This window comes from Miscanthus floridulus, chromosome 10 (assembly GCF_019320115.1).
Source record: "Miscanthus floridulus cultivar M001 chromosome 10, ASM1932011v1, whole genome shotgun sequence".
Classification (NCBI taxonomy): Eukaryota; Viridiplantae; Streptophyta; class Magnoliopsida; order Poales; family Poaceae; genus Miscanthus; species Miscanthus floridulus.
The window spans coordinates 36,892,243-36,908,458 of record NC_089589.1 but is presented as its reverse complement, the minus strand read 5'-3'; the positions used below and the strand labels follow the sequence as shown (position 1 = coordinate 36,908,458).

The 16,216-nt window shown below is 39.6% G+C and overlaps 1 protein-coding gene and 1 pseudogene across 1 annotated transcript; one reads left to right on the top strand and one right to left on the bottom strand.

Moving 5' to 3' along the window:
- Positions 1–797: 797 nt before the first annotated feature.
- LOC136488415 (uncharacterized) lies at positions 798–3,780 on the bottom strand. Its single transcript, XM_066485353.1, has 11 exons — positions 3,276–3,780; positions 3,033–3,137; positions 2,707–2,951; positions 2,172–2,375; positions 1,970–2,062; positions 1,807–1,899; positions 1,386–1,727; positions 1,252–1,314; positions 1,122–1,181; positions 969–1,031; positions 798–860 (listed from the first exon to the last, which is right to left on the bottom strand). The coding sequence occupies exons 1-11, from the start codon at positions 3,607–3,609 to the stop codon at positions 798–800; spliced, it is 1,665 nt and encodes a 554-aa protein (XP_066341450.1). The 5' UTR covers positions 3,610–3,780.
- Positions 3,781–8,758: 4,978 nt separating this feature from the next.
- LOC136488414 (uncharacterized) lies at positions 8,759–12,375 on the top strand (annotated as a pseudogene).
- Positions 12,376–16,216: the final 3,841 nt, after the last annotated feature.

The following is a 16,216-nucleotide window of genomic DNA, read 5'->3' as shown; positions in this document are numbered from 1 at the left end:
AAGTTGTAACATTATAAATTAAGGCACATATATACATTGATGTAAAGTTAGGAAAGCTAGTTTTGAACATACAAACATCGAAGGCCAAGCAATTTGGACTCCTTTGGCATGAGCATCACCAATATTGTCGCACCCAAGCATAGGCCTCACTAATGGCTCATCTTTTGTTATAGGATGATTGATACACACTTTGTAGAATTGACTTCCTATCTTAACTCCACCAACAAGGGCTTCTGGATTAGTGCTCAAGAGAGTTGCATATGCCACATTAGCCTTATTAGGATATTTCGAAGTCATTAGTAGCACTGTGGACCCAACCTACATTAATTTGACATAATCTCTTAGTGACCAGCAACCCTTTAGTTGTACATCGTGATCATGCATTTAGAACAAGTGATATGTTCAACTACCTTCATTAGAGAAAGTCATTTAGGTGTTTGGCACCTGTAGCTTGTAGCCTTGTCATGAGCCACCTCCTGGTGTGCAATGGTTCTAGTATCTACAAGCCCTCCGTGATGTCCCTTACACATGTCAAATGAAAGTACAAAATAATAAGACACAAAATCTACTATAATTATAGCACAGTGTGGTTCATAGATACCTTTTGTTTCTTTGGTATTATTCTACTTGTGGCGGAACTCCTTTGACAAGAATCAAACTGAACGGAAGAGAAAGGCAATTGTATTTATACACTGTTATAGACATCTTAAATAACTAGCATTACAAGTCTAATATATTTTATTCAATGGTACATTGAAATAGTGTACCTCTGTTGGTGCAAAATCATTATGGAGGTGTCATTCAAATATTGCCTGTGCTTCTGCTTCTTCTACTTCCTTGTCATTATTATCACTTTGGCACTAATTCCAATTCAAAATCGTTCAAATGATAATTAGTAGGTAAAATATTAACATGTACTAAACTAAGAGTATATTGTTGTTCTTAAATACAAGAAACCAGTTGATAACCTTTTCTCCAGATAAAAGTACATTGTCATCATCACTAAATTCAAACTCACATGTTTCTTTATTCTAGTAAACAGAAAAGACAGTAGCATTAGCTGTTATAAAAATCCTTTATGGATGCATAAGCATTAAATTCACAAGCAAGGGTGACTTTACCAATTCATCCCTATGTTTGAGGAATCCCTCATTCTGGTTGGGTGCACCACACTGGACTCTCTAAAATTTTGAAAGGATATTAAAGCCAAAATACTAGTTTAGGTGAAAACATGGAAAATAGTGCAAATACCTTTCTTTTAGAATTCAGTACTTGATTCTGAGAATTGTTGTGATCACTCCTAGCACAATTTCCCTAGAAAAGATATAAAGTTTGAATAACGCATTTCAATACAGAGTTACAAAATTGAAGCTGTACATTCTTACCATTGTTGCTTCTTGGTTCTCATTGTGCCTCTGATTGTTTTTTAGTTCTTCGATAACTTTGTCTTGCATTCTAGAATGCTCTTTGAGTTGCCTTATTTCCTCCAACATGTGAACCTCTACATCAGATGATGAGCCATCTAGTGAAACTATATTAATGTCCTTAAAATGGTGTGTTTTTCGACCATAAACTTGTTTAGGAACCGGAAGCAATCCCATGCCGTGCACTTGTCTAGCCTTTTCTTCTCCCAACACCTGATGTAATGCATCACCTTCCCATGCAACTCCGCCCTCACTATTTTGTGCTAACTCTGGTTGTGTGTCTAGGAGATTTTCCAATTGAACCTACAACAATGAAATCCAGACATCAGAAAACAGAAATAATTATATATTGCAAAAAAGTTCCCATGTGCATGTAGCATACCACTGGCTCATTTATCCCTTTTCCCCTTTTCCTGTGAGTGGCTAGATAAACCTTTGCTCTATGTGGCTGTTTTTTTTCAGGATCAGCTTGCCTCTGCAAAAATAGTAGTAAAGGAAAAGCAAGAAGAATCATATATAATTTTTTTACGAGAAGATGTACTCACCATGTCCTCAGACCAACGAGCATAACTCTTTGTACCTACTGTATGAGTTGTCTTCCTCATTTCATGACTTATTTTGTTCTTTTCACTAAGGGTCTACAAGAAAAGTAAATTATTAAATAATGAACCATTATACATGTAGAAATCAACAATAGTAGACGATGATAGTAAAAAATACCAAATAGTGTAAATAGTGGTGCCTTACTTTTCCTTCTTCGGACTTCCAGTATCCTACTAGGGCCTTCCATTCAGCTTCAACAATATCATCTGGACAACGCTTGTTCAAAACAGACCTTTTCTTCTTTGGATTAAATAGTGTCTTTTTTAATGTTGCCTTGTATTTTCTCCAATCTCTTCCAATTGATTTGAATATCCATTTCTCACATGAATGAGGATACAAGAACTTTGTCTAAAATAAGAAAGTCACTAAAGAATGAATTTGACTTCATGACATGATAACAATCATATCTTTTAAACAATGAAATCTGCACCAAACACTCTTGCCTATCATCTGGCCACATGGGCTCACAATATTATATGAGCTAAACGCTACTGCACTCAACACTTAAGATGTAATTCACTTCACAAATTCAATTACACTTGAATAAAAAGACCAAATCATCATCCCAAATAACCTCTCATCTATTCAAGATATATCAGGTTTATTTTCGAACTGAAACAAAAACAAAGATGGCTAGAGACAAACTGATGTAGGTTATAAGAGCGAAGAAAGAGCTAACCTGTACAAATTGAATGATGGTTTCTCCATAGTCTTTCTTAACTTTTCTCCAATCTTTGGCACCAACCGGACAGTAACCACCATTTCTTGCTATGGTGCCCAAAAATTGGCCTAAAAGGCCACCTTCTTTTCCAATGGGCTGTCCAAGCTTATTACATCTTACTACTATCCTATCTCCGTCAAGTAGATCCCAAACATGTGTTAAAACAGTCCCCTTTCGCTTTTTAGGTTCTTTGTCGCCATCAGCTATTAAAAATAGAATGACAGTGATAGTAACTAGTTAAGATACAGTCCATATGAATGAGATTGATCTACCTACATTTGTACCTGATGTGTTCTGGTTCTCATCATCGCGCTGCTCAACCTCGTTAGCATATAGTGCTTCAGTATGCATTAAATTTAATGCTTTCTTTTTCTTTGTACCTCCTCTTCCTGCTAAACAAATTTTGAATAGGCTAATCTTGGATGAAAATAAATCATTGATAACTACCATGATATGGAATAGTTAAGTTGTACTTGAATAATCAGATATACATACAGAAGAGTAAAATTATATGTTCATTCTAATACCTTTAGTTTTTTTTGGTTTAGATTTGGATGGTTCTTTGTTGGACTTGGTAGGCGCTAAAGTGGCCAGTCTGTCCTTTGTCACAAACAAGCTAACCATCTTTTTGCTCTCACACTCGTTAAGCATTTTCATCACTTCAGGATCTTGTTCTAGTACAACCAAGCTATCTTTTCGCTTGTAGTATAGATAGTCAACTGATGAGTATCCATGATCCTTGATCAAATCAATCAGGTTCCAGTAGCATATCACATCTCTGTCCATTTCCGTTTTCACATGTCTCTCTCCTTCAGGTGCCCCATCACATTCAAGATTTATGGTCCAATTATCCACCGCCATGGTTGCACAATCTAAATAAAATATAGTACCAATAGAAAATTAAGAATAAAGATAACAGAAGAGTAACAATTAGATTAAAGTGCATATATGTAATGTTATTTGAACTTGGAGCTTGAGAACAAGTGAAGTGCTACGGTTCAGATAGAATGGTCAAAAGGATGGCATATTAGCTTTATATATAATACTTGTGTTTTTGCTCAGGTATGTAAAGATTTGATGCCACTAGGCAATAGAATTTTGAAACCTTATATCAGCACATAGCAATATCAGATTGCTAAATTTCCAACCATTGCAAAATATGACAATTAATCTTTGCAGGCACCAACAACTAATTTTACATGCAGGAAAACAGAACTAGCCAAAATTTTAATCTTTGCAGGCACCAACAAAATATTTTTACATGAAGAGAAATAAATTAGACCCTGCACACATATCAAGATGTAAGAAAGAACAATCTTTTTATTCATCTACAGGTCTAGACCAGACATGCAAGATTTTTTTTGAGTTGTAAAATAGACATCCTCAGTCAAAATAAATTGTCATAATGATCAATCAGTTCACAACCTATATGAGGCAAATACCACTTGTGAGGTTGAGGAAAACAGAGCAGAACTACATACAGCTGCAGACTTTTGTCACCCAGCGTATCTGGCATATTCAAGTCATTGCCTTCAGTACTACTACCCCAACTTGACTCCAGTAGTTAAAATCTTGTGAAAAGTGATTCTGAAATATCTTTTGTGTGAAAAGCGGTGCATTTAAGTATTCTGAAGGTGGAGGCACAACTTTAGTTTCTAGTTTTACAGAACCAAAATGATTGATCTGTGCAGACTAAATTTACAAGGGCAGGGACAGAGCGGCTGCGACGAACTTTGCCGGCGGGTTCAAGGTGGCCGGGAACTGCTTGGGCTCGGACACGCAAGCAGCTGCGTGGAAGCGTGCGCGAGCGCGGCACCGGAGGGCGGTGGCTGACGGTGAAGCTGCTGCGTGGCAGCTGCTTGCTGCTGCTACTGTTCTCAACTGAAACAGCCCTCTTCCTCTCTCTCTTTCTCCTGATTTCGCAAAACAGCAAGATGATCGGCCTTAAGAAAAGTTGGTCATCTACAAGAGCTCACCATCTTTGCTTAAGGGACCATCATCAAAAGATCACTGGTTTTAAAGATTTTGAATTCAGAAGATGGGCACTGTGAAACTGTAACTGAAACCACATTCAGAGTTGTGGAAAACTGATTTTACTTATCAAACCTTGCCAATTAACTAATGGATAACCATTTGTCAAACATCGCAACCAACTAGAATTATCATATCTGAAGCAATCTACCAAACAATGGAACAAAAATTTGGACAAATTTTATTCCTATACTTCTAGTGTATACTACCTATAGGATGAGGCCCAAGGGATTTGTATGCCTAGGGCAATGATCATGGAGCGATAAGGCAGTAGGAGACTAGGACATCGGCATCGGGTACCTCGAGCGGCACAGGGTTCCGTTCGCTGACTGGCCCGCTTGTGAAGAGGGCCGATGATTTGGGAATTGTGGGAGCGGACGAGGAGTTGAAGAGAAGCATACCTAGCGATCTGGGCTGGACGGACGAACTGATCCGGCCGCCACGAGCATGGATCAGCTACCGGCGGTCGGTCCTCTGCTTGACCGAGATTCTCTTTCTGATGGGGTCGGGGAACTCGACGACGCGCTCGCTCGGCCGGCAATTGGCCACTTCGCCTCCGTCGAGCCCGTTCGCCACCGCCGGCCTTGGAGCTGCGGTCAGTTACTCAGTTCAGTGGAAATGAGGAGGGAGTTGGAGTTTTTTCAGCTAGATTCAATTATTCGATACGACTGAGTCACCGAGAGGGGCATCTGTTTGGCGGCAGATGTATTGTTCGGAGGGAAAATTTGGTGGGAAATACTTTGTCTATTTTTTTGGAGGGAAACTAATGTTCCATGTCTCTTGATTCTAGATTGGTTTTGTGATAATATTAATAATGACACGTATATTAGTTTTGTGATAATATTAATAATATGTACCAAATTAGTGTATTTTAAACTAATGTCTAATAATAATTTTAATTTTTACATTAACACATAAATGAATTTTTATATAACTAATGGCACCAAATTAATGTGACCAATTATATTACTATTATTAATATGATAAATATTAATGAAAAATAGTTTCTTGAAACGAGTATTATTAACTACCACTACACTTTCACTTATGGCTATAGAGCATATGGTTTCATCCAGGATAATGCCGACGCGTGCAGGTGAAAGTTGCTCGGTCTGCACACCTTTCCCCCTCGTCTTCTCCTCCTCACGTCTTCCCCCACCACTGGCGCCATGTCGTTCCCCTTCCACCTTCTCACCCCGTTCGGCTCCATACATTCTGCACACCTTCCGTCTCGTCTTCTCCTCCTCGCGTCTTCCCCGCCACTGGCGCCACATCGTTCTCCGTCCACCTCCTCACCTCGTCCGACTCCATATTTTTTTTGAGATCTCAACTCTTCATGTGCAAGTTGTAGTATCCGGGACTCACGCACCAACTCACACCACAACAAACGCACACACACACACACTCACAAACACACCTAGTGCGCAAATTAGATCTACACCTATACGAAGAGACTGGACGTGGCTAAGAGGTATATGAAGTTGTCACCTTGTCTTCGAACGTGACGAGCACGTCACCCTGACGACGAATGTGGCATATCCACGTCTAAGGTAGCTAAGCCAGGACCAACCATGGGCTCTTGCCATCCAAGCTATGCTCGGTTCTCTCCAGCTCTATATCTAGTGCCCCTAAGCTCGCCCCCGTCTCCACCACCTCCGACCGCTGGTGACGACCACCTTCTTCCCCTTCCCCCTCTCTTGATGCGGCCATGGCAAACTAAGGCGACCTCCTCAACAAAATCCTATGCGGTGACAATGCTTCTTCTCCGGCGGCGGCAACAGTGCTTCTTCTCTGGGGGCGGCGGTGTTTCTTGTCCGGTGGCACCAGCGAATCGACGGCCAAGGAAAGCAGCAGCGAGCATCGCGCGATGGATCGGGTGTGCGCGCCGAGCGGCGAATTTGTACGCGCTTGGACGCTAGCATTTCCCAAAATCTTGAGTTCCATATTTGACATCCGAAAGTTCTCAAATAATGGGATCAGATGAAAACAAAGTTTGGAATAAAAAGCTATAAATTTTAAAATTTGAGGGATTTAAAATAAAATTTCAATATGTATTTTTTCAGAAATAATTATGCACTTAAAAACATTTTTCCTGATGTCAGCATAACCGGTTGTTTTGGGCTTTCAAAACAACCGGATTCTCGGCCATCGGATCTGTACTAGCTGCCATCTGAGGCGTAGTTTGCTTCCCATTCCCTCTGGCTTTGTCGCAGAACGGCCGCCGCCGCCGCCCAAGTCCAGGTCGGTTTGCTCCGCTCGTCGTCGCATAGGTCCCAGGCCGCCACCGCCCAGGCGCAGGCTTCTCCCCGCTCCCTCCTTCGTCGTAGCTCCCAGGACGCCGCCACCCAGGCCTAGGTGCGGGTGCGGCCATCCACGGTCGTCGTCCCCGGCGCGGACGCCGTCGTTCCCTGCCAGGCGTCCCGGTGCAGGCGGGGGCGTGGCTGTCCCTGGCCGGCGTCCACGGCGCGGTGGCCGTCCACGGCGCGGAAGTTACCGTCCCCCGACGGCGTCCCCGGCGGTCGTTCCTGGCGCGGACGCAGGTCGGGCCCCTCCTGTCCACCATTTTTTTTTGAAAATTCTCAAGAATATGAAGAATCTGTGGAATATAATAGCCTACTTAAAAGCGAATGCAAGAGGTAGTAAAGATACAGTTACTGTAGCCTATCGTGTCTGCTCACTATCAGGTAGATATGGTGGAAGAGCTTCTTTCTGAATGCAAATCATGTATTTTCAGTGTACAAAGATTTAAAAAGTGGTCAATGCACATCTCTCGGCAGATGAACTTCTTACTGACAGGTGTGTTAGTAGTTGCTAGAATTAGCATGCTAAAATATTAATTGGACTGAAACAGGCCATAGAGATCAGAAACAAAAAACAACATTAGAGAAAAAGAATCACATATATCTTGGTCTTCATAGCTCCGAAGAAAACACATAAAAGAACTAATTTGGCCAAACACTAAGCCACTCAAGTCTCAAACTTTAGATACAAACTCAATTATCCAGCTGACCAGAAATAGCAAGCAATCAAAATAGGTTGAATTCCATGTTCAGAAGTGAATAACGGCTCACTGAATTATTGGGGTGGTCTAGCAGAGCTTTCAACAGGCAGTAGGTACCCAGAGCTCTGTTTTATTGGAGATCAGCAGCCAAAGCTAGCAGCTGCACAATTGTAGCTACTCACTGTTTGTTCAGTGATCTGTACAGGCTGCCATATATCCAACATCCTTTGTTTTTTGTGGAATTATCCAATTTTCTTATTGCCCTAGGCATACATCATGAGGCAATAATTAGCAGGCTGTACACTTCCTCATTTATCATCAAAGGAAAAAGAAGCAAAAGTTCATGGATTTTTTTTACAATTAATTTCAGCATTGTCCATCAGCACACAGCACCTTGACTACAGCTCCTTCAGGCAACACTATACTACTTCAGATAGGATTCATTATAGTATCATGGAAAACATAGCTGAATTGTTTTAAAAGAAATCATAGCTGAATGCATATAGTGATGCATCCTGCAACTCTGAGCCATATATTTTCATACTGACAACTAGAGCACATTTTATTTCAGTGAACCAAATCCAGAGGTCCAAGTTCAGAGAACCAAATTTGTAGAAACTATTACGAACATTTTGCAAGAGCATTGCCAAGTGAGTGAAATCTGAAGTCTTTCCTGTACATGCTATATTGGCAAAGTATTCTGATTCATTGTAATTCTCCTCCCAAACTTTTTTCTTTTAGCAGTCCTCTGAAGAAATAGTCAAATTGTTTCATCATCACAGTGGTTATATTTCGAGGAGGCTATTAGAATCATAGCAGACAGTCCCATCGGAAGGCTATTGTGGTTCCTGTGAAGTTAAAACAAGGTGGACGATCCAAATCTACTTTCTTTATTGCTACTATTATAGATTTTTCATCGCTCGTAACAAGGATAAATAAACTAATGCAGTGATAGTATTTCTTGTTTTCAGTGAATTAATGGACTTAAATGCTATTAAGAGGTTGTTGCAATCTGAAAGACCAAGTGATGAGTACATAGCTGGAGTAAAAGGTTTTATTAAGTTTGCCTACAGTGGAAAAAGGTCCGATGCAAAGATTCAGTGCCCATGTGTCAAATGTGTCAACAGACGGTTACAAACGCAAGAAACAGTGTATGAGCACTTACTGTGTAATGGAATGCTGCGTGGATACACTATATGGGGTTGTCATGGGGAAACAACATCTTATATCTCTGCTAACAAAGATTTAGAGCCATGTTCAAAGAAAAACAAAGATTCAGAGCCAGCACGTCCAAGTTTCAACACTAATATGCGGCAAGTAGTTCAAGAAACCTTTGGATATATAGATACTGAACATCACACAAATGGACCTCATGCATCTGGTTCCCCTGAAGATGGACCAGATGCGGAAACAGAAGCTTTCTTTGATTTGCTTAGGGCTGCTGATGAACCTTTATGGGAAGGATGTGAGCTGTCAAAACTTTCTTTCCTTGTCTTATTGTTTCATGTGAAATCAACCAACAAGTGGAGCAATAAATCAATTAATGATCTACTTCAAATCTTACAGCTAGCTCTCCCAAAAGGTTCAAATATTCCTGCAACATTCGTGGAGGCTCAAAAGATCGTTGCAAAGCTTGGCCTTAAATATGAGAAGATTCATGTATGCCCAAATAATTGTCAGCTCTATTGGAAAGACAAGAAAGATGATGACTTCTGTTCAAAATGCAAAGCTTCAAGATGGAAAAATAAGCCAGATGAAACATCATTGACAAAAAAGGAAAGAAGAAAGGCAACCCCAAACAAGGTATTGCGTTACTTTCCAATCAAACCTAGACTTAAAAGGCTTTTTATGAACAAGGAAACAGCCAAGTTAACTAGATGGCATGATGAGGAGCGTACAAAGGATGGTGCTTTGCGCCATCCTGCTGATTCAGAGGTTTGGAAAATGACTAATTCCCTCCACCCTCACATCGCATCAGATTCTCGAAACATGAGGTTTGGACTAGCAACAGATGGTTTTAACCCATTTGGGAAGTGCAATTCTACCCATAGTTGTTGGCCAGTTGTATTAGTACCATACAACCTTCCACCATGGTTATGCATGAAAGCTTCTTCTCTTATGCTCACTCTAATAATTCCTGGTTACTCTGGAAAGAACTTCCATATATTTATGCAGCCAGTTTATGATGAGCTAAATGAGTTGTTCGACACTGGTATGTCTACATATGATGCATCTCGACATGAGAGATTTCAACTTTATGCTACAGTATTGCATACTGTGAGTGATTACCTTGGGACAGGGATACTGGCACAGTACAGTGTTCTGGGACAGCTGGGTTGTGTGTCCTGTGATGATGAAACAAGTTCAAGGCGCTTGAAACATGGTGTCAAGCAATGTTTCATGGCACACCGACGATTTCTACCCGCTGACCATGAGTTCCGTTATGATGCTAGTTCATTTGATGGAACCGAAGAGCATCGGTCTAGACCTATTTCTTATTCTGGAGAATCTCTTTTGGAAAAGATAAAATCAATTAGTGACTTTGAGAAGTCTAAAACCTGGAAGGGTGTTAGTGGCCTATTTTCTTTGTCTTACTGGAAGTATAATTTGCTACGGCACAATCTTGACTTTATGCACATAGAGAAGAATGTGTGTGAAAATATATTTGGGACACTTTTAGAAATGGATGCCAAATCAAAGGACAACCTACAGGCAAGGAAAGATTTGCAAGAAATGAACATCAGGCCAGATCTACATCCACAAAAAAAGGCTAATGGTAAGTATTACTTGCCTCCTGCTTTGTACAGCATGTCTAAAGAGGAGAAGCAACAATTCTGTAAAGTCCTTCGTGACATAAAAGTTCCAGATGGTTATTCTAGTAACATCTCTAGATGTGTAAATGTTGATCAACCAAAAGTTTCAGGCCTAAAAAGTCATGACTGCCACATACTAATGCAACAACTTATGCCACTTGCTTTGAGAGGTCTTCTTCCAGATGAAGTTACATCCGTCTTATTTGATCTGTGTGGATATTTTAGAGAACTGAATGCAAAAGTTCTCCACATCAATGAACTTGAGAAGTTAGAAGAACGAATCATAATGACATTATGTCGGATGGAGATGATATTCCCGCCTGGGTTTTTCACTATCAATGTGCATCTTGTTCTTCACTTAGCAACAGAGGCAAAAATAGGTGGTCCTGTATGTTATCGGTCAATGTATTTTGTGGAAAGGTATGTTCTCCTTATAAAAATCTAAGAGCCATGTTTGGTACCTTCTCTTTGCATGCTAAATTATCGTTTTTATTAATTTATACTAGTTTGTGCAGGTACCTTGGTGTTTTGAAGTCAACCGTGAGAAATAAAGCTCGTCCAGAGGGCAGCATTGCAGAATCAGTTCTGGCAAAAGAGGCTATGCACTTTTGTTCAACATTTCTTGATGGTTTTCAGACCCTGTCTAATAGGCTTTCACGGAATGACGAGAATGATGAGTCACTTGGATGTTCTACTAGACATGCATCAACTCTTTTTCCTCATCCTAGGGAAACCACTTGGAAAGCCAAGTAGTTATGTCCTGAGAGGTTTGGCTAAAGTACAAGCACATAGATATGCGCTATTCAATTGTTCTGATGTCGATCCATACCTTAGGTAATATCTCAAAATTGTAAACATAATTTTTTTTGCCTCCCATAAATTTTCCTACATGTAAATTATAGAGCTCATGCTGAAGAGATCATCGGAAAAGGAACTGGACATAGAGCCAGCCATAGAAATGTTGAGAACATCCAAAATCAGAGGTTCCATCAATGGTTTAGAAGTCATGTAAGTACCTTAACTCAAAATGCTTTACTTGTAGCACTAACATGCAGAACTAAACTTGTGTATAATTGTACAGATAATGCAGTTAGAGAGTGAAAATAACATTCATGATGTTAAAGATGACATTAGGTGGCTAGCTCGTGGCCCAGTTGAAGCTGCAAAAAGGTACCGTGCTTTCAACAGTCGTGGTTTCCTGTTTTAGGCCTAAACGGTTGGATAAGGTGACACAAAACAGTGGTGTAGTGCTAACTGCAAAAACATCAAGTTATGCCAGTGCAAGTGATGGCAGGCCAGTTTTAGGTGATGTGACTTACTATGGGAGGATAATTGATATTATTGAGCTTAACTACTCTGGGAAATTTTCTGTGGTACTTTTCAAATGTGAATGGGTTGATGTTATTTCCAAAAGAGGAATAAAGAAGGACAAGTATGGCTACACACTTGTTAATTTCTCACACCTGATACATACAGGAGAAAAGATTGATCATGAACCGTACATTTTTCCTAACCAAGCTGACCAGGTGTTTTATTCTGACGACAAAGAAAACCCTGGGTGGTCTGTAGTCACAAAGATGAAACCGAGAGATATATGACACAGGTTGTGAACAATGGGAAGATGATGTAGAAAATGAGCCATTCCATGTCACACACCTTGAAGATATGTTCAATAATGCAACTGTAAGACATCAATGGGCAAGAAGAGACATTGAGGGAACCACGGTGGATGCTAGTGATGTTGCAGATGCTGGTGGCAATGGATTGAATGACCAATCATAGTTCATGAGGTGCAGTACGTGACTCTTATTGTGGATGCTCATTTGTTGAATTTATTGAATTCTTACTATAATGACAATTTGTTCAATGGATAAGACACTGAGACTGTACCTGTGAACTTAGAGCAAAACATCATTTCTTAATTTTTACGTAGGTGTACAATTATAAGACACTGCATGACAATATTGTTACCATACAATAATATTTTATAATATTTATCATACATCTAATTGTCGTACCATACTTATGTGCAGCCGGCTTGTGTTCATACTAGAAGAGGGTATTCTTCACAAGCTGACACCAGTAGTCCTGCGGGGATGTCGTCTGCACCAAAGATGATGACACTAAAGGGAAGGCTACATATTGGATAAATGATTTTATCTGTGATGAGATGTATCTAGAATTTTATTTAATATGTGATGGAACTCGTTTAGAACAAAATTATGGTTCTGTGAGATGAACTTGTTTATGCGAACTTCGGGGATTTGTGAGATCAACTCATGACTATTGTGTTTATTATTGTGTCATATGCCTAGAATTTTATTGTATTTAATATTTTGGATTTTTTATTTGCTCATTATTCCATAAAAAAATTTATGCTCGGCGGCTGTGGCGACGATTAGCTTACGAGCCTGCAGCGGCTAGCCGGCCTTAGCCTGCCTGCTTACCTGCTTGCCCTATATAGGACACGGTGCTACGCATCAGTACATAACATGCAAAAGAACAGATAGAAATATATGGAGAAATACTACAAAAGGGAGAAAATATACATAATAGCAAAAAAAAGTAAGTGTCCAATGTTAGGCCTAGTTTTTGCAAAGTCTACGAATGGAGTCTGAGGTCTACAGACGATTGCAATCCCAAATATGCTATTTTCTCGCGAAGAGGCAAAGCTTGCAAACAGGTGCGTGGTTCGTGTATGTCTGGGTCCGTCACGTGGGGACGCGCGTGCACAAGCGCGAGGAAGCGAGCGAAGCGCCTAAGGGACGATTGCTCTCCATTCTTTGTAACATTTGGATTGTAACACTATTTTATGTTACTACATGGCATGTATTTGTAACACATTTTATATATGTTCTATTCATGTGTTACAACGTAGCACACTTTTGTAACATTTTGCTTGTAACATTAATTTTGTGTTACTATAATTATTGTCAGTAACATATTTTTATAAAAAATGTGTTTTGTGTTACAATCGAAGCCTGTAACACACTATTTTGTGTTACAATAAACTTTTACTGTAACACATTGACTAATATGTTACAAAAAAGTGATACAATATCCCTGTTGTGTAGTAGTGTATCAATGTTTTCCTTGTCAAGAGCTCTAGAATTTCATGGTTTAAATCCTAACTTGAATAATGATTATGCAATTGGATTTTTATAATTAAAAGTAATTTTAGGGTTTTTCACCTCTGTCTTTTGTAAATAAAATAAGATTAATCTTATATTGGTTTTCTAATACAGATATAACTTAGATTAAAACAATTTAGATATTTTTCTGAAGTATCTTATACATGTTTTATATAGCTAAAATAAATGAAGCATATATTTTCTTTTTAAAGTAAATCTATCGGTAGTTGTATCTTTTTCACCGTAGCTCCGATTTGCATGCTTTTCGCGTCTATGTGTTCGTAGCAATGTGTAGATTAGCTTTTAAACCTTTTTACTTGTTGTTTCATATGATTGGTGTACTGTTCTAATATAGATGAGTATGCTATGCATGTATGTGTATGGATGTTTGTGTGGTGTTCTATGATTACGTCTAGTCGGTGAGATATATGTGGTGATCAAAAAGAAGAAGAAGGATGTTGAAGATTAAAGCTTACCAAAGGATTGGTGTTTTAAGGCAAGTAAAGCATGGGATCTTCCTTGTTGTCCTATACACCTTTAATCATTTAACTCATGCTGCATGTGTCTACCTTGATTACCACTAAGGATTTCCTAGTACTGTGTACCTTGTTCCTTGATACCTATGGGGTATTGCATTGGGTAGTATGATGCTAGTGCTCAAACTAAAGCCATGATCTTGTAACTTGACTAATGGTATATTCAATAAACACTAAAAGATGCTTTTTAGCAACATGGAACAAGGGGGCTAGAGAATTGGGCTATTTTTATGGTGCTCTAGATTCCTCTCCCTAAGGACTTATCTATAAGTGATCATCCAAGACTTATAGTACAACTATGAGGGCTATATGGCTCTAGCTTTAGCTCAGTATGAGGGCCTTTTCTAGCTTGTTAGAGGTTACCTTTATGGCGTAAGAATGGCTTGCCAAATTGGGTATAGGACAACCTCTACTCTTATGTGTATAGCCATGATGGAATTGTGCCATTTGATAGGGGGGTTCCTATATTTGTTTGCCAAGTGAATCTAATGGCCCTAACTTGTTAGATGAACCTTTGAATGGCTTCATAGTGAACCCTGCTGACCTTCCTTGGTAGTGGGTCAAGAGGTTGGCCGCCTTGGGTGAAAGGGTAAATCACGACTCACAGTAAAAGTGTACAACCTCTGTAGATTGTAAAACTGGTATATCAGCTGTACTCACGGTCACGAGCGGCCTTGGAACCCTTATGGAATAGATGATGAACACCGATGATACTGATGATAAAGATGCTCACTAATGATTACTGTTTATGCTATTCATTATTCATGTTTACCTGATCATGTGTTTATATGGGCTTGTGAATAAACTTGTTGCTACTCAATTGCTAAAATCATGACTCATTAAAAGCTAATCGCAGTTAAACCAGTGTTAGCCTTTTGAGCCTCATGAACCCCATGTTATATTTGTTGAGTACGACATGTACTTACGCTTGCTTTACTTTTTAAATCTTTCAAAAAATCCCGGATGGGTACCAGATTGCTAGAGTTTGGAGGAATTGGGCTTGTGATCAACCAGTCAGTTGTCCCTGTGGAATTGGAGTCTTCACCCAAAGATCGGAGTTGTCTTTCTGTAGTTTGATGTCTAAGGTTATATCCTTTATACTAAGTACGTTATATATTAAGCATTGTCTTTCGATATTACCCTTATTTGTAGCTTTATGTGAGATTTGACTTCTTAGGCTCATATATGGTATGTATATGGTTTTATTCTTAAAACCGGGTGCTACACTAAGGGCAATGCAGGTCAGGGAAGCTCAGTAGGACCAAGGAACAACCAGCCATGCTTCAACTGCAATTAGTTGGGCCATTGGGCCAAGGAGTGGCCCCATCCCAAGAAGAATGGCAATCAGAAATAGGCCAATTCAAAAGCACGTCCTGGATACGTGCATTATATAGCCATGGAAGAAATTCCCGTGAGAGAAGTTGTGACCGCCAGTATGTTTCTTGTTAACAAACATCCCGCCATTATTTTATTTGATTCTAGAGCTTTTCATTCATTTATGAGCCAAACATTTACATCTAAGCATCATCAGAAGATAATTGAGGTAGACAAGGGTGGTTATAGTATAAGTTCAGCTGGGGCCACTATTTTTACTAATCAATTAGTGAGAGATGTGCTCATCTCTATACAAAAGAGGGAGTACACTATGGATCTTATAATATTGCCAGCACTAGCAATAGATGTGATTTTAGGCATGAATTGGATGAGGGGTCATGGAGTTCTCATTGACACTACCAGTAGAACAATTATGTTGAGAGAACCAAAGGGGAGTAATGCTTTTCCAGTATCACTTCCCCAGAGTTTTGATCTTCAAAACTTGTCTTGTGCTATTCAAGCCACTAGCCTATGCGATATTTCAGTAGTCTGTGAATTTCCTGATGTATTTCTAGATGAATTGCCCGGTTTACTGCCTGATAGGGATGTAAAATTTAAGATCGAGTTAGTGCCGGGTGCAGC